Source organism: Protomyctophum parallelum (assembly GCF_964188405.1).
Source record: "Protomyctophum parallelum genome assembly, chromosome: 2".
NCBI classification, from domain to species: domain Eukaryota; kingdom Metazoa; phylum Chordata; class Actinopteri; order Myctophiformes; family Myctophidae; genus Protomyctophum; species Protomyctophum parallelum.
The window spans coordinates 29857658-29881121 of record NC_139699.1 but is presented as its reverse complement, the minus strand read 5'-3'; the positions used below and the strand labels follow the sequence as shown (position 1 = coordinate 29881121).

General features: G+C 38.7%; 3 protein-coding genes across 3 annotated transcripts in view; 2 read left to right on the top strand and 1 right to left on the bottom strand.

Annotated features, from left to right (window-relative positions):
- Window positions 1-1117: 1117 nt before the first annotated feature.
- On the top strand, window positions 1118-7108 carry LOC310854590 (cholesterol 7-desaturase nvd; the record flags this gene model as incomplete). The annotated part of the gene is made up of 7 exons (XM_083759266.1): window positions 1118-1556; window positions 3311-3499; window positions 3997-4175; window positions 4358-4474; window positions 4726-4845; window positions 5726-5902; window positions 6947-7108. The coding sequence occupies 7 exons, from the start codon at window positions 1118-1120 to the stop codon at window positions 7106-7108; spliced, it is 1383 nt and encodes a 460-aa protein (XP_083615392.1).
- A 4153-nt stretch (window positions 7109-11261) lies between these two features.
- pcnp (PEST proteolytic signal containing nuclear protein) lies at window positions 11262-21121 on the top strand. The gene is made up of 7 exons (XM_083759990.1): window positions 11262-11356; window positions 12703-12938; window positions 14040-14210; window positions 15939-16109; window positions 17222-17293; window positions 17580-17635; window positions 18275-21121. Exons 1-7 carry the CDS (start codon window positions 11311-11313, stop codon window positions 18384-18386), a joined length of 864 nt encoding a protein of 287 aa, XP_083616116.1. The 5' UTR covers window positions 11262-11310; the 3' UTR covers window positions 18387-21121.
- Window positions 21122-21253: 132 nt separating this feature from the next.
- Window positions 21254-23464, bottom strand: part of LOC310854589 (interleukin-18 receptor accessory protein-like) — a gene marked incomplete at its 5' end in the record, with an annotated part of 6835 nt that continues 4624 nt past the window's right edge. Inside the window, 4 exons of the mRNA XM_083759265.1 lie at window positions 21254-21567; window positions 21965-22080; window positions 22431-22565; window positions 22690-22800. Coding sequence (XP_083615391.1) covers window positions 21334-21567; window positions 21965-22080; window positions 22431-22565; window positions 22690-22800 — 596 coding nt within the window. The 3' untranslated portion in view covers window positions 21254-21333. The remainder of the gene's footprint in view (window positions 21568-21964; window positions 22081-22430; window positions 22566-22689; window positions 22801-23464) is intronic.

Here is a 23464-nt window from a genome sequence, read left to right as displayed (position 1 = left end):
TTTCCCCCAGTCATAGTGCTGGCAAGTAGTAGAACTCTTTTTACTTCCACAGCTGAGACATATAAGGGCTTAATTACAGGGCTTGACATTAAAGTTACAAGATCTCAATGAGTTGCTCTGCGATACCTTGTGAGCTTGTAGGTCTGCTATTTGTGCAATTGGCTGGCCTTTACACAGCTCTCACAAGAGCATGCACGCACGCACGCACACACACACCCTGTCTTCCTATTGGCTGGCCTTTACACAGCTCTCGCAAGCGCAAGCGCACGCACACATGCACGCACGCACACACGTTTATAAAACAAATACTTTAATAAAAAAAGAAAATGTTTTTTAAATTTTTCTCATTTTTTTAATTAAAAAAGAAATTAGAAAAAATTTAAAGAAAATAAAAAAATTAAAAGAAAATGGAAAAAAATTTAAAAATTTAAAAACACTTACAAATTAAAAAGAAAAAACTTTTAATAAAGAACTTAATATAAAAAAATTACATTTAAAGAAAAAATCTTAGACCATTATCAATAATCATTGTGTTTATGCTTTTAAAGATAGGCCTATATGCTATTTGAACCTTCTTTTTACATGTAAAAGTATGCTATTTCTGTATACTCATTGGATTTTCTTTTTCTTTTTTACTTTTTCTTAATTCATCAAGAATACATTGTAAAGCATTATTCATATACAAATCATTAGTAGACACTAGTAATACTTTAGGCCTACTTACTTTATTCTGCCACTTTTGGGGCATCATACTACTCCCACATACTTTATTTCCGCTTAATGCAGTTATTTATGCTTATTCTTTTTACAAATTTGTATACATTCTTTTTTTTAACTTTTCCTTCAGCTTTAATACATTTTCTACTGTACATTATATACATTGCGTCTTTTGGCGAGCCCACGCAGTTTCTGCAGGGAACTGCTTTCTAGTTTAATCTGGTATGGCACTAGGCAACTAGGCAACCGGCCGGCCCCACATTTGCGTGCCAAATGCTTTAGAACACCGTCCCGCAGACTCCCGCTCGCTGTCATTCTGGATCTGGACTATACACAGTGCCTTGGCACGCAACTTGGAAAGTTCCAGGCTGCGCAGCCAGCCACAGCTCCCCGTGAACAGATGGATGGACAGACCGACGACCCCAACATGTGTAGTGGGAATCTAGCTGTCATCATCGGGATATGCATGGGACTGGGTGCCATAATCATCATGCAGGTGGGGGATCCACTGGACCCCATAAGCAATGGGTACCAGATCTGGAGAAAAACGGGGCTGATTGGGGCTCCGCTACGCGCTGTGGTTTGCATAATCGCCTGCATGTCTCTCCTTGTCGTAAGCTGTCTATACAGACTGCTGTTATGTCCTCTGGAGCTGCTGAAAGCGCCGGATGATGTAGGATATGTTGCTGAGGATGGTCGATCCCGCGCTCAAGCTGCAAACGAAGTGCGTCGTAGACGAAAAACTGGTGAACTGCCGCCCGTCTACCCGAATGGCTGGTATCGAGTGATGGATTCACACATGCTTGAACGTGGCGGTGTCAAAAGTGTGTCTGTTTTAGGTATGACTGACTGAGTCTAGCTCTGTTTCAAAATAAAAAACGAATGTCATTATTTTATGCTGCATGTGCGTATTAGTAACATTATTGTGTCATGTGCCAATTAGCATTAGTTGTTAGTTGTTGTTCATCGAATCGATGCCCTGCTACCGATCTGATCACATCTGCAAGGTAGCCAGCTAGAGTGCTGAGTTCCCATGCACAGCCTGTGTCTCGGGACAGTGATGATGATGACTGTATCTGCACCGTGCACCTGTGTTACCCCGGCCCACTTGGTGCAAGATTCCAACATACAATAGGCTACACGGGTAGCCATTAGGGAAACTGTTAAACGATAAGTCAACTCCACCAGAAGTTCAAACTCTTTCTTCTTATCTATATAGGCCTATTCCCAAAATGCTAAATTCATATGGTATTATACTGTTGCATTATTCAAAGTCATTTGTCATATAATTTGTCTATACCGTGAACTTGTAAATCGTCTTTATTATTATTATTATTATTATTATATAATTGCTGCCTATTATGACACGACCAAATTAGTGATGGCAGGTTGAAAGTTGTTAATTTGCCAGTGGTTTTGGTTTTCATGTATTGTTCTATATTAGCAAGGAAAAGTTGTCAGTAGTGGACAATTGTGTGTGCACCAAAAAGTATAGTTTGTTGATGCATTCTAGAATTTGATAAGAACATATCATGTTGCAAAGTTGTCCACAACGACAGTTTGGTTGCTTGGAAACGTCTCATCTGTAAATGCAGAATCGCCATTGTTCTGTCATTTAATCGCTAAACAAAGTATTTTTGTTTGAATGTGAATGTCATGGTGACAAATGTCTATTGTAGCCTAATACTCATTATAGCCTTGCCTTGCTTGAAAATGAGCGTGAACCTTTATATTTAACTTTGAAATTTCAAATGGTTTGGCTTGGTGCCAATTCTAAATCTGAAAATACCAGAGAACAACTCTCTTGAGCTTCAGTGAAACGTGTAAAAGTGTAGCCTACTGCCACACTGGTGTTCTTGGCTTATTTCTATTCGCTGTGTTCAGACATTTTGGTCTCCGATAGCATGGAATATGATACCCAAGGAGGGAATCTGTTCTCACTGATTGTGAGTTCCTTGAAATAGATTGTATTAGAATAACAGCAGATATAATATTTTATTATTTATAGACATAACAGTGCACAACTAATGTAGGTAGACCTCTCTATAAAAGATGAGTAAGCAAATAATCTTTAATGTTGCTAATCTAAGTATCTGATATGGTTGGGATTTGGGCAAAAAGAAGCCGACATTTGAGTTATATTTATTTATTTGACATGTTGAATGTATATCCTTCATCACTGAATGATGGCAATTAAGCAAATAGGAAAAATCAACCTGGTAAATCCTAATCACAGTAAGTGACAAATAAATCAAAAAGACTCTTTGGCTAACTTAAAGGGACTAACCTGGACAAAAACACTACTAGAGCACACAGATCTTTTAAATATATAAGCAGTATAGAGTAGACATGACCATGCGTTTGAATGCTATTGTTTTTAATCACTCTGAAGACGCAGCAACATCAAAAATGTTTACGGATTATATAAAAGATATGCATGCTCAGTCTTAAACTTTGGTAAGGGAATTTAATGATTTCTATTGCGAATTTAGATCATGCAGGATAGGTTAACAACAAGAGGTATTACTTGAAACTCAACGTGTAATTAAAACCTTACAGATTGCATCTTTAAACCATTTGTTTTTCCAACCAGGTGAGCAAGTTGCAGTGTTTCGTGGTGAGGATGGGAAGGCCTATGTCGTGGATGCCTACTGCCCTCACTTGGGTGCCAATCTGGCTGTGGGGGGAAGAGTGGTAGGGAGCTGTCTAGAGTGCCCATTCCATGGTTGGCAGTTTCGAGGCGAGGATGGAAAGTGTGTAAAGATCCCTTATGCAGAGAAAGGTATGAAATTAAGGTGATTCTTACCATACAGCATTGGCTCAGTGCAGGTGAAATGTTCAACACATTAATTTGAAGAAAAAGAAATAGTGTGAATGAAGCTTTTGTGAATGTGAACAAATTTATAGTCCCACTCATGGGATTTCCTGACAGTGAAGCAGGTGTACGTCACAAAAAAGCAACCATGTTTGGTGGAGGTGTTTCGTCCATGTTTGACGTGACAAACTCCTTTTCCAGCAAGGTCCACCAGGCTGACGCCAGATTATAAATAATTGAGTGACATGTTCGATGCAGATATAATTTATATGTAGGCGTACTAGGCCTACATATATGTAGGTTTTATCATTTTTCATAAATGTTATACAATACTTGCGCACTGTGCAGTAGCACTGAGTGTGTAACTCTAATGGTTGCCAGTATGTATGCAACTAATCTGTCTCACCAGGAAGGCAGGGAAATTACTGTACTTGGTGGCTGAAGTTATTGCCTTTGTCTTTCAGTACCAGAGTTTGCCAAGGTCCAGTGTTGGCACAGCTGTGAGGTGAATGGACTGATTCTGGTTTGGTTCCACTGTGATGGACAGAAGCCATCGTGGACCACTCCAGAACAGGAACAGATCACACGAGGAGAATGGGTCTACCGGGGAAGAACTGAACACTACATCAATGCCCACATTGAGGTGTGTGTTTCCATCATGAAATTATGGTCGCAAAAATAAAAAAAGGATAGGAACACAATCCTACATGAGCCACCACCCGAAGCACTTGGGAGAAAATATATACTGTATATGCTTGATCTGTGAATGATACCAAACAATAAACGGTGACCTTTATGACATATCACTCCCCCACTCCTCATTAGGAAATTCCTGAGAATGCAGCAGATGTGGCCCATCTGACTCATTTACATGCACCAGGTATTTTGAGTGGAGTGGATATACGCTACACCAGCAGCAAGATCTGGCGACACCACTGGAAAGTAAGTCTCCTCTTGGGATGTTATGTATTAAGTCAAGAACCACCAATGTTGTTACACTTCAAGTGTGTGTGTGTGTGTGTGTGTGTGTGTGTGTGTGTGTGTGTGTGTGTGTGTGTGTGTGTGTGTGTGTGTGTGTGTGTGTGTGTGTGCGTGCGTGCGTGCGTGCGTGCGTGCGTGCGTGTGTGCGTGCGTGCGTGCGTGCATGCGTCCGTGCGTGCGTGCGTGCGTGCGTGCATGCGCTTGTTTCCCAGGTTCAATGGCAGCCAGAATCAGCACCCAATGGACATTGTTCTCAGATGCTGCTGAAGCATACTGTTACTATGTTTGGACGGCACCTGTCTCTGCTGGATGTTGATGTAGTGGCTAGACAGGTACAGTAAATAGCAAAAACAATAGAGTGCTGAATAATCAAATACAATGTAGACTATTTATTAAACATCTTTTTAATGATACGCCAGCATCCAGAGAGTCATCTACTTCGGTTCAGAGGATTGTCCTATAGTCATATAGATAAACACAAACAGCTCTATATTCTTTTCAACATCTATATGAATGTTATTCATTTTAAATGCTTGACTCTAATTACAAATCAGAGAAAAAAAGTTGTCTGAGCTGAACTTCAGGGAAGGCTAATTTGATCTTGGTTTATCTGGCTGTGGAACCCCTAGTTCTGACACTTCTATCAATTTCATCATTAGCACATACAAGTTTTGTTGGCTCATTCATTTGCAGAGGGTGAGTACAGTCACGTTTGGTTTTGGAGTGTGTAGTGTAGTGTTTACATCCCGTAATTTCTCCATTCATCCGTAATTGTCGTATACCATTTTCTTTCAATTGCAAAACATGCTGGCATGAGTCACTTCAACAGGCAAACAAATACATGTGATGAAGTATTAATTTAGCCTGTTTGTTTTGAATGTATCTCTAGTTAGTATGTAGATAATTGTTTGGCAGGCGAGGGGCGCTGTGCATTCAAATATGAAAACTGATGAAAATATGTGTTCTGTGGTTGAGCGATTATTATTATTGGAAAATGAATTGAGCCTCAGCCTACCAGTGGTACAGCTCACTGACACTGTATCAGGCAGTTGGTGTTGACCAGACTAATATTGATATGGTACAACAAAAGGGGTGTCACTCCCCCCAGGAGAGAACACATACAATGGACAGTATATACCTGTATCAAATACACTTATGAACTTTATGTTTTCATAAATTAACTCTTCACTTGTCTAATTGTAAACATTATAGGTTGGCCCAGGAGTGGTCTTTCTATTGTTTGACCATAGTTTCTTGGGTCGAGGGGTGATAATGCACTGTGTGACTCCAGTGGAGCCACTACTGCAAATGGTGTCGCACACCATCTTCTTCCAGTCTAATATCCCTCCTCTGGTGCCCAAACTCATTCTCAAAGCAGAGTGTATCCAGGTACAGTGACACATACCCGCTTTTCCTTCTTCATTGTAACTTGATATTAAGCCAGTTCTAACATTTTTGTGAAAGATAGGTGGTATAATTAAATGTGTTACAATGGAAGATGAAGTCAATTAAAAAGGCTTGATTATTGAATCCAGGTTCAATTCCCAACAGTGGTGTCAGCTATGTGTGATTTAGAGTAGACAATGCACATGATAGCCCCAGCCAAGAGGTGATGTGTTGGTCTAAGATTTCCAAGTACAAACTGAGAATGGGTTGCATTGCAGCAGTCTCTCTGTGTGCAGCTAATCTCATATACTACTAATACTTCTACTACTACTATCCTCGATTCCTCCAAATAAATTCAACTAGGCTAAAGAAAATGAACTGTGGCCTGGCAAAAGTCAAGGCCTTTTGAGGGAGAGCGCCGAGAGCGGTGAAAATAAAACACAAATCATGCAAAAGAAAGAAAGAGCATAATCAATAGATAAACACATGATAGATGAACACAAGATAAAACCATTTTAATATAATTAACAGTGTACAGGACAACAGTATGAATGTCCACAGTCTAAAGTCTAAAGGCTGATCCCTATGCAGAGTTTCCCCCAAGAAAAACCTTATTTGCTAAGTATCTGAGGGGGCTGCACATGTGCTTGCACTAGGGCTGCATATGGACAACATTACATACCTCGATATTTATGCCGAATATCTCAATCTAGCGATACAATGCCCTATACCCTATATAATATTGGCTACATTGGTTCACACTTGTTATTTTATATTTTAAGTACTGACACACACAAATATAAACTTTATCAGAGTGTATTAGTATTATTATTAGACCATGCCTTCTGATGGAGATTTGGGATCTACTGTGCGCAACTTTATTTGTAGAATTTTATGTCAAACTTCATTTGCATTTATTATAATATTCATTATTAATTGGATTCCAATCTCAAAATAACTTGTTGATTATACTATAATCATTGATACTAAATGTATAAATATTAATAGTGTGCTCATATTATGTCAAACTTTTCTGCTTCTGTCCAGTTTGAGCGAGATGTAATGGTCTGGAACAATAAGAAGTTCATCTCTAAGCCTCTCCTGGTAAAGGAGGATTCGGCCATCCTGAAGCACAGGCGCTGGTACAGTCAGTTCTACAGTGAGAACAGCCCACGGCTGCATTTCCAGCGGGAGACTCTCGACTTTTGATCTCCCTCAATTACAAATTGTGGGGGAAAGATCGACACTGAGTATAAGAGGTCAGTCAAACATCTCAGAGCAAGGATTGATTTTTGCGTCTCAGGTCTTGATTATAAAAACTTTGGTCATAAATGAGGTTTATATTCAGGCATTGGACAAGGAAACCTCTATAGATCCAACTTATTATCAGGAAATGTTTTATATTCATTTAGAGCATGAGCATCAACGAGAATCATTTCATTCAGTTTTAAAAAGTTATGGTGCAAAAGGGTTGAGCAAGAATCTAAAAACTTTACTGTCCGCTTCATTTCTCTCCTTGGTTAACAACCCCCTGCTCTTCCTAGCCTATGCTGCACATTTATATAAATTGTATTTGTTAGGTGGCAACATACTGGTATTTTAATCTAGTGTTGGACTGAGTTTTGACTTTTTAACAATAAACTTCACTTACAGTACATCACCTTAAAATCATTTTATACAGGGGTGTCAAACTAATTTAAAATATTCTTGGGCTAAAATAGATTTCCGGTCTAAGAGGAAACAGGATCTATTATATTTATTTGCATTTCATGCTTTTTCAGGTGTGTACGTGCAGGAGCTTTATGCTTGTAATCTTTCAGTGAGCCTACTGTATGTTGTGCACCTACCCTACCCTATATGTTGCCATTCTATTTATTTTATTTATACGATTATTTGGACGGGACAGCACATAATAATGAACACTACACATACAATGCAATGTAAATGTGCTGGATTTAGCAAGGATGCTAATTTCCATCCGTAGTCCCCAAAGTTCCATGATGGAGCAAGTGTCTGGATGATGCTATTCGTATATGGTTATGATGTAATCATAATATGATTACATATTATGGTTATCAGAGCCATAATGTTCTATAAAAGTTGTAAAAACTCTTTACATTTTCCCATTCAGTAATGTCATTATAGTTACCGGTACTGTGTTTTCAATGGGTGAGTTAGTAGTTACGTAATGTATAATCCAAAAGAACCGTCTCCTCCTGCCAGTGCGGAGTCTGTCATGTAAACTGACATGGTGCACTGAATGCGCTCCCAGAGTGAAACACATTCCACATGAGAAAGAGAAAGTGGCTTCCACAGGGCATATGTCATCATAATGATGATTGGTCAACATAGGGTACTATTCCTGTTTTTTTAGAGTAGAGCTTAAAACAAACCACAACTGGAGTAGTGACATTAGGGAATATTTTTTCCTTGAAAACAATGTGTCTGAATTGGAAAATCTTATATATATTTTTTTTTTTAAACCTTTATGTTTTTGTAAAGTAACTATAGTAATTAGTTACTTTTTCAGACTAGTAACTATAACTATAACTAAGTACTTTTTAAAAGTAACTTGAACAACACTGTAAAAGATAGACTGAAACATTGGTAGACTATTGATTTAAGTCATATTTTAATCGGACAAAAGAGCTTTCAGATTTCTGACCATACCAATACCGCCCGCTCTTGCATTGTTGTGTGCCCACTCCTGCGTCCTGCACTGAAGCAACATTTAATCTGCCTGCACAGATTTGCGTTGCATCCCATCAGAATGAGAAAGTGAGACAAGAAAGCAGCACAGACAGACACATTATCAACAAATATACTATTCCTTTCTCTTAGGGCTTCATCTTTGAAGTAGAGCTTAATTTCACTAAGTTCTAAGACTAACTATTTGTTTCCTTCATTGTCTGTAACACTAACAACTGAGAAATGTTGGACATGCCTCCTTACTTTGGTTTGTATTGTAATGACTTTTCAGCGTAATTTCTTGTCTCCATCCCTCTGGTTAGAGTTAAATACAAAGTAAAGATTTTAACCGCTCTCTCCCGCCCACAGCAAAACTACAAATCCAATGCAGGGCTTTATCTGGTATATTATCCCCAATTGAAAATATATGTTACATTTTTTACATTTGTCTTATTTCCTTTTCAGGAAAATCACATCCAATATTTACCCCACAATTTTAAAGATTTACTTTTGACATTTGATGTTTTATTTCAAATAGGTACAGTGAAGAGAAAGAGGCAGGGGGAGGAGGGGGTCAATCCATATAGCACATGCACATCGTGATAAAATATTGATATTTGCCGGCAGTGCAATGATTATACGACAATATATCGCAATATTGTTTTCTTTTTCTTCTTTTTTTTTTTTTTTTTTGTTCCCACTCCTATAGAACGCAGTAAGTAGGGTCAGATATGAACTGGGCTCAACTGCAGAATGGACTATAGACTTTTTTTGCTATATAGAAGTGTCTATTTGTACGTCTCTAAATGTTTTGATGATTTGAACAAGATGGAGCCTCTTGTAAACAAGTGTAATGCTTTATTGGGTCGTCCACTTAACAGTCTTTGTATTGAGTTGTGCTTGAAATGTACTGTAATTCTGCAAACTGTTAATAAATATTTCAATCAATCAATCAATCAGACTTTATAAGTTATATACAGTACAGTATACACTCTTACTCAGTGAACATCTGGGGTGACCCCTTTGTCACCCATTTTAATGTAAACTTGTCACATCTTTTAATTTGTCTCATCAAACTTGTATGAAACAGAGATTAATTAATTAATTAGATTTGCGATTACTGTACACCTGAGCAACCTCATTTATTTGACTGTAAAGGCTATTTGCGCATTACTCAAATGTTTTTCAGGGGAGAATGCAAATGTTTTTAATTTTTTTGTTGCAACTGGGGTCATTAAAAACTGTGCCTATGCCTTGGAATGTTTTATGGAGAGGACTTACCATTCATGTCCAGTGTTGAACTTGACATGAATCAACACTATTTTGGAAATGATATGTTTATGTGAAACTGCATTAGCAGGGCATTACTCTTCATGAAGAAATATTTGTAATAGCACAAATCCATGTTTTGTATGATAGTGAGTGATGTCATGAGATGTCATAACAATGAAGACTTGTTTGCTTCACTGACAATGAAGATTACAATTTGCTGTAAAGCTCTATAATAAACTGAACTATGACTATTGAAGAGGGTTAGAGGGATTTGATATTGAATGTCTTTTTTAAAGGGAATTAATTTCTGTGATTCCTTTTTAGTTTTTTGCATCCCATACCACGGTATTTGTCAGGGAAATAATCTATTTAGAAAGCACAAAACCCCAATTCACTACCAGATATTACTTGCTCTTATGCGTCTGCTGAATTTCAAATATTATTTTTGTAAATGTATGATATACAAATCTACTGTTTGCAAATCTACAAAATTAATAAACTCTGGTATAATGTTTTTGCCCTTTTCTATATATCTAAAACAGTGTTGTCAAAGTGGTGTCCAGGGACGTAGTACAAAATAAATGCAGATCAACAAGCTCACAATGTGTTGCATCGTTGCACTTTTGAGCTTGTAGATCTGCTATTTTTTCAGGATTTACAAAAAACAAATAATGTGGGGGAAAAAAATAGTACCTTGTTGTATAGCCCCGTATGTGCCCTCAGTCACATACAGGGCTACTTGTTGTACTACTACTAATTAACCAGAACATTTGAACTTTGTCGTTATCTTATCTTCAGGACTCAGGAGGTTTATGGTTTTTTGAGTGGTGCAACCACTCCAAGGAACAGCAATGTCCGTGTTCACCTATGTGTCCGCCTATGTATGGCCATGAGCACCAGTATGACTATTAGTACAAGTAGGGGCGCTGTTGTGCCAGAAACAGAGAGAGAGACAGTGCTGCACTGCTGCACTGCCTGCTAATGAGAGAGGGAGGGGGGGGGTAGTTGCACCACTCAGTTCACATGGGTGTGATTTATTTTTATTTATTTTTTAAGTGAAGGGAAAAAAAGTACAGTAGTGAGAGGAATCAGTTATATTGCCTGTTGAAAAAGGTTAAACATCAGAATTTTACATTGTCAGTTCTTCTAGGAAAAGAAGTCTATCATTATATTACTAAGTACATAAGAAATAGTAAATACCCCCTTGGTGAATAGAATGTAGGCGTTTTTGGTTTATTTTATTGGTTTGCTGCACAATCCCTAGTACTACACAGTCCAGCTGGTGGCGGTAATGCACTTTGAAAGGTTTGCCAACCGCCATAAAACCGGAAAGAAGAAGAATAAGAAGATGCACACTCTGTGCAGTAGGTGGCGGTATGCACATTACACACTGGTGTGTAGAAGGAAGAAGACGAGGAAGAAGAAAGTGTATTATTTTTGTAATAATAATAATGGCGGATCGCAGGCATAACAGCAAGAGGTTCACCGACCATGGAGGTGATATTTGTCTTAGATAGTGCAGATAACATTATTCTAGAAGCTTGAGTTGCTACAACGGTCTCCTGCGAATGATGTTGAGCAGATGAAACGATCACCATACATGTTAAGATATCAGACCAAGCTATCGGCTGCTAGCCACATATCGTCAGCTAACAATATGCATGCTAAGGTTAGCACTAAAGTCAATTGAAAAGAAAAAGAAGCTGTACGGAGACCGGCGGCATCTGCAGTGTTTTAACGTTGAATAAATCAAATACATATTTATTTAAATATAGATGTGAGCCAGTGGTAGTGTAACACGTACGGTTTGCTAACTTGGCTAGATGCAGTAGCTAGCGTTATGCTAGGTCAGTTAGCTGAAGTCAAAGATAATATAATGAAATAAATAAATAATAATGACAATGACATTATACCACTCAGCCAAAATCCCTCCATCTCTGACTCAGAAGTCATTCAATCTACTCTAGAGCCTAACTACTTTCAATAGGTGTTCCTATTTTCTGGATTTTTCTGCATTTATTAGATGGTATACAGTAGCCGAGGGAAATTGGGAGATATTAGATGGGGAATGACACACAGCAAAGATTGTCGTGATCGAGAATCAACCCCACAACACAGTCAGCTATGCTTCATCAGCATGTCAATCTAGGCTTTTTTGATTGATTGATTGAAATATTTATTAACAGTTTGCAGAATTACAGTACATTTCAAGCACAAACGCAATACAAAGACTGTTAACTGTGCTGTGAGTGGACGACCCAATTAAGCATTACACTTGTTTACAAGAGGGTCCACCATGTTCAATTCATCAAAACATTTAGAGACGTATAAATAGACACTTCTATATAGTAAAAGAACAGAACAGGAATTCATCATAAAGGAGGTAAAAAGGGAAAATAAACATATACAGTGAGGGGAAAACGGGGGGGAGGTGGGGGTGGATTCAGATTTTCAGTTTCGAAATTGCAGCCATCCGTAGCTGCCCTTTGAGAGCTGTTTTGAAGGAATCAAGGGATTCACATGTCTTAATGACTGTTGGTAAGGCGTTCCACATTTTGGTGGCATAGGAGCGAAAATAATTTAGTCCCTTGTTTGTGCCGAATCTGGGGTATTATGTATATAGCCTATATATATTTTTTAAATCTACACGCTGGTGATGCACTGAGTTTTTAGATCAGCTATTTTGGAATGACTGGGTAAGTTATAAACTTTCACATGGGAAACAGCTGAACAATTCGTTTCAGAGAGAGCTCAGTTGATGTCATTCAGGTATTGATGGTAGTAGCTCATTTGATTGATCAAGCAACTGTTGCTCACCTTGCTAAGTGTCTTGCCTCAAGCAGGGCCGGAGGAGGAGGGAGGCAGAGTGAAAACTAAGCCTGTCTCTTCTAGCACTGAGGAAGGAGCAGGGACAGCGGGCAAACGCTCAGCTCAACATATCGCATCTGAAGACGTTGACGACGAGTCCGACTCCTCAAACTCTCCACCGGCGCCTCGCAAAATATCCAAGATTGGCTTTGGTTTGAGCAGTCAGATGGGAAAGAAGAGCAATCCAATTTCCATCAAACTTGGAGCAACCGTGAGTCTGAGTATTGAAATAAGGCAACGAGGCATTGTTTGCTGTGAGACTGAAACATACAGACTGTACTGCTTAATACTAAACAGAACTATTTTCAGTCAGGAGGCAGGTTGTACATGATGTCACCACTTGTACTTTTATAAAGTACATTTTGAATCAATTTGGACGGAACATATTTGATTACTCTTAAAGGAGAATTCCATACTAGAAGGCTTCTTACCTTTATTTGTAGTTGTTACGTCCACACCAAAGAGCCACTCAATGGGGGTTGGGTTTTTGTGCTAATTCACTTATTTCCATCGAAATAAGTAGTAAAGTGTGCCGCTCGGGATACTATTTACATTATGAAGAGAGGATATATACAAAAAAAAGAATTTTGAGCGATGGAAATAAGCGAATTAGCACAACACCTCATAGCCCCATTCAATTCAATGCAATTCACTGAGGGCTTATGTTAGGGGAAATAGCCAATAATGCGCTTTTGCACAAAATAACACCTGGACCTCTTTGGTGGGGACGTAACAACTACAAATAAAGGTAAGAAAGCCTTCTAGTATGGAATTCTCCTTTAACTTCAGGGGAAGACATTTGGTGTAAACCTGAGAGTGAATTATTATTACATTTCCAAATACTTTTTAATAGGCAAAGAATTGATTGAAATATTTATTAACAGATTGGAGAATTACAGTACATTTCAAGCACAACTCAATACAAAACTGTTAATGTGGACGACACCATAAAGCATTACACTTAGGGTCCACCATGTTCAATTCATCATAACATTTAGAGACGTACAAATATACACTTCTATATAGCCAAAAACAGGAAATCATCAGAGGAGGTAAAAAGGTTTGGGTGGTGGAAATCAGATTTTACGGGGGCCAGTTTAGAATTGCAGCCGTCCGTAGGTGCCCTTTGAGAGCGCATTTGAAGGAGTCAAGGGATTCGCATGTCTTAATGAATGTTGGTAGGGCGTTCCACATTTTGGTGGCATAGGAGCGAAAAGAAGACTCTTGATGAGAAACACTTGAAACAAGACGGTGAAAGGCTACGATACGGGAACATTGTTTTGTTAAATATTTCTTCTCTAATCTTTCCTAGAAGCCCAAAGAGTCCGACTCAGCTCAACATATCGCATCTGAAGACGTTGACGACGAGTCCGACTCCTCAAACTCTCCACCGGCCCCTCGCAAAATATCCAAGATTGGCTTTGGTTTGAGCAGTCAGATGGGAAAGAAGAGCAATCCAATTTCCATCAAACTTGGAGCAACCGTGAGTCTGAGTATTGAAATATGAAGGCAACGAGGCATTGTTTGCTGTGAGACAGAAACATACAGACTGTACTGCTTAATACTAAACAGAACTATTTTCAGTCAGGAGGCAGGTTGTACATGATGTCACCACTTGACCACGTTTTATAAAGTACATTTTGAATCAATTTGGACGGAACATATTTGATTACTCTTAAAGGAGAATTCCATACTAGAAGGCTTTCTTACCTTTATTGTCTCCACCAGGCCGAAGGCATGTGGGGAGAGTATGTTTTGCACTCCGTCCGTCCGTGTGTGTGTCCGTGTGTGTGTGTGTCCGTGTGTGTGTCCGTGAACAGCTAATCTCGGCCACCGTTAACCCGGTCGATGCCATATTTTGCACACACACTCCCTGGATGCCAACGATGAACCTCTGCCCCAAACTTTCCAGAACGGCCTGTTATAGCGCCACCAGGAGGCCGCTTTGTGCAAAACAAGTTTTTGCACAGTACACCTACAGATTTTGTCCAAACATCACGCAAATTGGTACACAGTCTCTCTAGAGCCATTCAACGAAACGGGTCTTTCAGATTTATCAGACTCCATCCTGATTGGTTAAGATTGGCTTCCAAAGTTCACAGGAGTGCTCAGTTTCAAACGAAATGCTGCAAATCATGAACACATCGCGTGATTTCCCTGAAATTGTGCACCCACATTCCCACTAGGCCGAGGACGAAATGCCACATGAACAATTTCAACTCAGCCTCAAGGTGGCGCTATAACTGGCCGAAAAGTGTTTTTACCTCTAACTGCACGGATCTGTGGATAACCTGGTGGAGACCTGTGCCCGGAAGGGCACTTTTTCTAGTTTGTAGTTGTTACGTCCACACCAAAGAGCCACTCAATGGGGGTTGGGTTTTTGTGCTAATTCACTTATTTCCATCGAAATAAGTAGTAAAGTGTGCCGCTTGGGATACTATTTACATTATGAAGAGAGGATATATACCCAAAAAAAAGATTTTTGAGCGATGGAAATAAGCAAATTAGCACAACACCCCATAGCCCATTCAATGCAATTCACTGAGGGCTTATGCTAGGGGAAATAGCCAATAATGCACTTTTGCACAAAATAACACCTGGACCTCTTTGGTGGGGATGTAACAACTACAAATAAAGGTAAGAAAGCCTTCTAGTATGGAATTGTCCTTTAACTTCAGGGAAAGACATTTGGTGTAAACCTGAGAGTGAATTATTATTACATTTCCAAATTTTTTTAATAGGCAAAGAATTGATTGATTGAAAGATTTATTAACAGATTGGAGAATTACAGTACATTTCAAGCACAACTCAATACAAAACTGTTGATGTGGACGACACCATAAAGCATTACACTTAGGGTCCACCATGTTCAATTCATCATAACATTTAGAGACATACAAATATACACTTCTATATAGCCAAAAACAGGAAATCATCAGAGGAGGTAAAAAAGGAAAAATGTTGGGTGGGGGAAATCAGATTTTACGGGGACCAGTTTCGAATTGCAGCCGTCCGTAGGTGCCCTTTGAGAGCGCATTTGAAGGAGTCAAGGGATTCGCATGTCTTAATGACTGTTGGTAAGGCGTTCCACATTTTGGTGGCATAGAGGCGAAAAGAAGACTCTTGATGAGAAATACTTGAAACAAGACGGTGAAAGGCTACTATACGGGAACATTGTTTTGTTAAATATTTCTTCTCTAATCTTTCCTAGAAGCCCAAAGAGTCCGACTCAGCTCAACATATCGCATCTGAAGACGTTGACGACGAGTCCGACTCCTCAAACTCTCCACCGGCGCCTCGCAAAATATCCAAGATTGGCTTTGGTTTGAGCAGTCAGATGGGAAAGAAGAGCAATCCAATTTCCATCAAACTTGGAGCAACCGTGAGTCTGAGTATTGAAATATGAAGGCAACGAGGCATTGTTTGCTGTGAGACAGAAACATACAGACTGTACTGCTTAATACTAAACAGAACTATTTTCAGTCAGGAGGCAGGTTGTACATGATGTCACCACTTGACCACTTTTTATAAAGTACATTTTGAATCAATTTGGACGGAACATATTTGATTACTCTTAAAGGAGAATTCCATACTAGAAGGCTTTCTTACCTTTATTTGTAGTTGTTACGTCCACACCAAAGAGCCACTCAATGGGGGTTGGGTGTTTGTGCTAATTCACTTATTTCCATCGAAATAAGTAGTAAAGTGTGCCGCTTGGGATACTATTTACATTATGAAGAGAGGATATATACCGGTACTCAAAAAAAAGATTTCTGAGCGATGGAAATAAGCAAATTAGCACAACACCCCATAGCCCATTCAATGCAATTCACTGAGGGATTATGGTGGGGGAAATAGCCAATAATGCGCTTTTGCACAAAATAACACCTGGACCTCTTTGGTGGGGATGTAACAACTACAAATAAAGGTAAGAAAGCCTTCTAGTATGGAATTTTCCTTTAACTTCAGGGAAAGACATTTGGTGTAAACCTGAGAGTGATATTATTACATTTCCAAATATTTTTTTAATAGTCAAAGAATTGATTGAAAGATTTATTAACGGATTGGAGAATTACAGTACATTTCAAGCACAACTCAATACAAAACTGTTAATGTGAACGACACCATAAAGCATTACACTTAGGGCCCACCATGTTCAATTCATCATAACATTTAGAGACGTACAAATATATACTTCTCTATAGCCAAAAACAGGAAATCATCATAGAGGAGGGGAAAAGGGTTTGGGTGGGGGAAATCAGATTTTACGGGGACCAGTTTCGAATTGCAGCCGTCCGTAGGTGCCCTTTGAGCGTGCATTTGAATGAGTCAAGGGATTTGCATGTCTTAATGACTGTTGGTAGGGCGTTCCACATTTTGGTGTCATAGGAGCGAAAAGAAGACTCTTGATGAGAAACACTTGAAACAAGACGGTGAAAGGCTACGATACGGGAACATTGTTTTGTTAAATATTTCTTCTCTAATCTTTCCTAGAAGCCCAAAGAGCCAGTTGTTCCAGCTAAGAAGCCAGGACTGGCCTCGGTCTTCAATGATGACTCTTCTGATGTAAGCACAAAGTACATTTGCCACCTGAAAACAAACAACCATACATCTGCACTTAAAGGGGATATTCCTTGGCCAGGGGGATTCCCCTTATATCTCCATTTGTCCAGGGAGGATTTCCCCTTACTATGATGCATTTTCAGAGCATATTTATGTTAATGATTAATCAATCAATTGTGTTCCGGTTTGGATCAATGAAACTTACTATATTTTAAGTTCTTATATATTGGTGTCAAATATTATTTGGGGGAGTTGCGAACCACAGGTCTAAGGTTTTTCTCTTCTACAGAGTGATCCTGAGGAGATGCCTGCAGAGGCCAGGATGAGAATGAAGAATGTTGGCAGGTACATATTTGACTCTCTTCAGTTTAAAAAAAGTCGACAATCTACAAGCTCACAATGTGTCGATGTAGATCAGGGGTGCCCGCACTTTTTTGACTTGAGAGCTACTTTCAAAATGACCGTCTCAACAAGATCTACCCACCCAAAAAAATATCCCATTGCTGAAAACTGTACCTGAAGGGAATAGCAGTGCTGGCGTTACATATAAGACATATAACACCCAGAATGGCATATAGAGTTTTGTATAACTTATGTAATGTTACATACGTTTGTGTGCAACACCCTTGAAAACAAAGTTTTGTTTTGTGGGTTTGAGCTGACAGGTCCTATTTGGTCAATCAATGAAGTCACCTTAATTCAAGTGGCAGATGACTTTTTTCCTCTTTCTTTTAATTAGGCCTATATATTGTTTATGGCCATGTCATGTGTTCTACCTGCACAGCCTTTGTGATCTACTGGTAAATCATGATCTACCTTTTGGGCACCTCTGATGTAGATCGACTAGTAAAAAATGTTTTCAAAATGGTAAAATAAGGCCTTTCACAGGTATATTTTCCTCAGAAGTGTACCGTTTTTCATTTAGTTTTATAGAAGTTACAGTCTTCAAGTCTAAATGTATTAACTCTACTCTATACTTTTCAGAGAGACACCAACATCTGCAGGACCCAACTCCTTCAACAAGGGCAAGCAAGGTTTCTCTGATCACCAAAAGCTTTGGGAGAGGAAGCTGAAGGCGCAAACAGAAAAACCCTAAACAATACCATTTTGTGTGACCTTGGGGGTATTTTCTGTTTGTTTTGATTTTTCTTTTGGTAGGATAGATCTATTGAGGCTGAAACCATTAAAAGCTACAATCCGGGGCATAATGAAATGAATAAAACGTTAACCAATCTGTAATGTACAGTATGTTAATACCAATGTAACTAGCACATAAGGTTGAACACTAGCTGAGCCATCAACTTTGCTGTCGTTCGGCCATCGTAATCTCCTCTCATCGTCGAAAGAGGACATAAAACGTTCGGATTGTAGCTTTAAGCCTTTTCCGTACGTGTTTTTTGGTGTCTGAACTCTAGCCACTACCACCAGGTACTATGTGGCAGGATGTGCCAGAAAGTCTTGTCTGTGATATGAGATACGTGGGTGGCAAAGGGATTAGTCAGGAAACATTTAGATTATCCAAAATCTTTAATGGCACCAGATAGTGTTTACTGACGGATTTTCCAATCCTGCGTCTTGGAGACTCAACTATGACATGTTTGTTTTGTGGAAACTTGTAAGGTGGATTTCGTGTTTTTTAGTTTGTCTGCTATTGGTGTAAAAATGTACATAGAATGAACTGTCACAATTTTGTTTTATTTAGAAACCCTAGATTTGGTTGGTGTGTTGGTACATATGTGTACAGCAAAATATGCAGTAGACTTAGCCTAGACATAGAATGTGCAAAGTGCGTTTTAACTTTTTTTCCCCTCGGCCCCTTTTTTTTCACCAACTGTGCCACCACATTGGCTGTTTTGTTCACATATATTAACCTTTACTTTTATCTCTGGTCTTTCCTACAAAACATAATTCCCGTATTCCAGTTGAATCTAGCAATTTTAGGAATAATATGGTTGTACTGTTGATCTTCAAAATCAAAGGACTGATACATGACTTTGTATCAACTATTAAGAACTCCTTATGAACTATTAACTCCTATGGAGAACAGTGCAGTACCCCATATATACTTTTGTTACCAGCATTCTGTTATTTCCAGTCATTTAATGGATTTTGCATTATGGCATTTACTACCCACTTGCATTTTCATGTAATAGTCATGTTTAGAAAATGTTATTTTCCACTGCCCCTAAACCAGAAAGACTAACTTTTAGTTACCACACTGATGGGTAATTTTCCACCATAAGACGAAGGACTGTATAAATTAATAATGATATAATAGGATCCATAGCTTGAGAGCTAGAGCTAGAGAGAGCTCCGGAACACCGGAACTGAATAAATACTTTAGAAAGTAATCTAAGTACCATAAATACTCTTTACCAGAATAGAAGCAGAGGGCTTGTAACTTTACAGAAATGGATGTAAAAACCTTTTAGGCTATAATGAGTAAAAGTCAGAGTATAACAGAGTTAACCAAAATACCTTAGAATGAATTGACGGACACAATGAAGAGAACTCAGACAAGCAGAACTTAGAGGGAGGTTCAATCAGATATATTCACCATATGCCATCCGGACAGCGTTTCACAACGATCTCTGACCATGTTCAATTGAACATGGTTGATATAGCATACCGTAATCAATACACCGGAAAATGTGTTGAACAACAAGGTCAATAAACATGTTTATCCTATTATGATATGAATATCAGTTAGTGGAACCGGGTGACAGGGCAGAACATCATTGAGTGCAGTTTACCAGTCTGTTGAAGCGAATACTAACTTTCAAGGGCAAAAACACAGAGTCTGGGTGTTATGGCCAACGGAAACAAAACAATTCTTATCTAACAACGCTGGCTAGGGGAGAAGTTTTACTATCGAAACTCAGAACCATACTATTTTAAAGTCAGTGGGACAGCCTGACATCAAATGTCAGTCACAGGGCAATTCATAATCCATGATTCTGCAAGGCCATAGGGGACACTGAGTCATAGATCACATGAAAACAGTCATCCACCAAAATAACAGATCTACAAAAGAAAAATACCTATCACACACCTTCCCACCCTTTGCTTGTGTGAGTACCTCACTGACTTGTCCTGTGCCTGAATATTTTATTCTGAAGCATTCTTTGAAAAGTAATACAATTCAAGATTTAAAAATTCTTTGTTATATCCCATTATAAGTATAAAAGCACAAAATCATTGTCTTTTGACCAATTGAAAAACAGCAAAAAAGGAATAACCGTATAAACAGTGAAGTACCTCTGTGAAAGAGTGCATGTGAAAGTGAACTCTTGTGATCCTTGAGAAAAAAGTCCAACCTGAAAATTATCCAGTATTACATATGAGTGGTAAAAGTAGGTGTTTTTTATTATCACAAAATTAACAACTTAGTGACAACTATGGGAGTAAAACAGCAGAAGGTGACCTTACAAAGAGAACAATAATCACTCTGGCTCACCATGCTGCATACTAAATACTTATTTCTGTTCAAACCCATTGTTGTCCTGTCCACTTTTTTGACTCATCCCATGTGTTAATGTCACTAGAGGTAGGGTCAACATGCAATATGGTGAGCCCTGGTTATTCCTGTTCTGAGAACGGGAATGAATAGGAATAGGTGAACCTATATAGGGAGAACAGTGTTCTCCCTATATAGGTTCACCTGCTTCTGTTTTGCTCTATTGATTCATCTGGTTTGTCATTTTGTCAAACCAAAAGGGTTTTTGTGATTGTAAACACCTGACTCTAATTTCACCTTCAAAATAACTGCTAATCCTGGAGTGTAATATTGGATAATTGTCCACAATAAATAAATGGCTAGGTATTACTGTATATTCTTGTCTTATTTATTTGATTGTCTACTTTTAGGACTTGTGCAATCTGATGTTTTAGGTTATTTCTAATGCTGACAGAAAAAAAAGAAAGCAAGGGTTTTTCAAGCAACACTACTGTGTGACACGACACACACTATGTGTATGTACATTTTTAATATGTATGTGGATGACATCAGAAAGAAGGTTGCTGATGATGCATAAAAAGCCTGGTTATTCTGTATGATTGACGCATGCTGGACTCTTCACTGGCATAGTCTTCCTCAGTGTTTTCCAGAAGTTACTGATGGATACTTCTGACATGGCGGAGGCCCAGTCCAGAGCTGGAAGCACCTTCAAGGCCCTCCACACTAGTGGGGGCAATGGTGGGTCCAGCTGGCCTAGGGAGGCTGGCCTTTCCTCGGTCCAAATCAATAGGAGCTTGAGGTTGCAGTCCTGTAGAAATGCCTAAAAGTGTAGAATATATTACAAGGTTGTTATGGCAAACACATTTGACAAATGGGTATTTAGTTGCTTTAACTAACCCCACCTAAGGACGATTCATGCCTTCTAATCTAAATAAGTAGTTCTCACACTTTAAATATATATACAACAAAACAGCGCTGTGAGCTTGTATATGTGCTGTTTTTGACAGATGCTTTCTTGGTTGGACAATTCAGAAGTTGCCGTGCACAAATAGTTTTGTAAAAGTGAGTGAATAAGTAAAGAAGGATAATAAATGTTAAATTTAACTACACGTTTCACAGGTGTGTTAATTACACATTCAATATCAATACATAGTAGCCACTGACGTGCAGGTTTGATCTTCACTGTGAAATTAAGGGAATTAAAAGGCATAGTCCACCTGTATGCCTGACTCCAGCACAAACACAGCATTGCTGTCGGATAGGTAGTCAACAGACAGGAGACAGATCAGCATTCTGCTTATCTTTAATCCATGGACCACATCATGGGTGTATGCTGAAACACGTGAAGAAGTTGGCTAGATCAGCAGTTCTCTCAGATTGATGGATTGATTAATATATTAAACCTGTCACAATAACATGCTGACCCATCACAATCAAAAGGATAACGCAAAAAAAAAAGCTTACAGCTTAATCTCATATTTTGGACCCCCATTCCAGATTTGTTGTTAAAATGTTTGAGTAATAATTATACTAATATTCCAAATTTGTCAATTTGGTTCTTTTCTTTTTTTGGTCCTTTTTTAAATTACATTTGTAGGGTTGAACTGAATTTGACTCCCCGGAACCCCTCCAAGGACCCCTAGACAATGACATGCCCCCCCCCATCATCTCTCTTCCACTGACCTTCTCCAGGTAGTGGGTCTCTATCCAGCAGATAGAGGCTGTAGCCCCACTGGTCCTCCAAGATTGCAGGTAGTAGTACCTCCAGTGGCCTCTGGGTGGCATGATCATCAATGGTAAATAGTCTACATTGGGTTGCTGTCAAAATCAGATTCACAAAACGTTGCTATTTTTGCAGTCATGTATGCAAATGCAATGTCCAATGATACAATGGATAGAAAAACTATTTTAGGATGAAGAAAGTTTTCATGGGGAAACCTACTTTGATCATCAAAACCAGGTCTGGATGATGAAAGCATGGACAAACGTCTTCCAATTTCCTTTGAGGCAGGGCTCCACACATATGATACAAATGCATCAAACTCTTTCTCATCTACCAAGTTCAAATGAAAGGGAAAGTATACAAATTACATAGGATATTTGACATCAAAGAAAGGGCATCCCATTTTTACTTGTTCTGTAATCTGATAGGGACTTTATACATGAGATTGTCCAGAGATTATGCTTTCTGTGGAAAAACACATTTTACTTAAGAACAGGTATCAATACTGCAATGTAGAAATACTTGTTATAAGTAAAAGTATGGTCGGTATTCAAAATTTACTTGAGTAAAAGTACAAACAGATATATATTGGCATCAAAATATACTCAAAGTACCAAAAGTAAAAGTGTTCATTATGCAGAATGCAGAATGTCCCATTTCGCAAGTTCAATGTCTTTTGACGCATTGTGAGCTTGTAGATCGTCTATTTTCAAATATCCGAAGTACAGTATTATATAGGGTTGAAGTGGTTAATGTATGTTTTGTAATAATATTCCAAATCTAGTAACTAGTAAAGTTTTCAAATAGCCTAATAGTAAAAGTACAATATTTGCCTCTGAAATGTAATTAATTACATTTGGAAATACTCAAGTAAAGTAAAAAGTACTAAGCAGGGACATGTGGCCTACACTGTAGTTGCTCCAATATGACTTAATTGATGATATGCACACGGCTGCCATCTTGCCAGCAAGGTGCTACCTAGGTGCAACTTCCC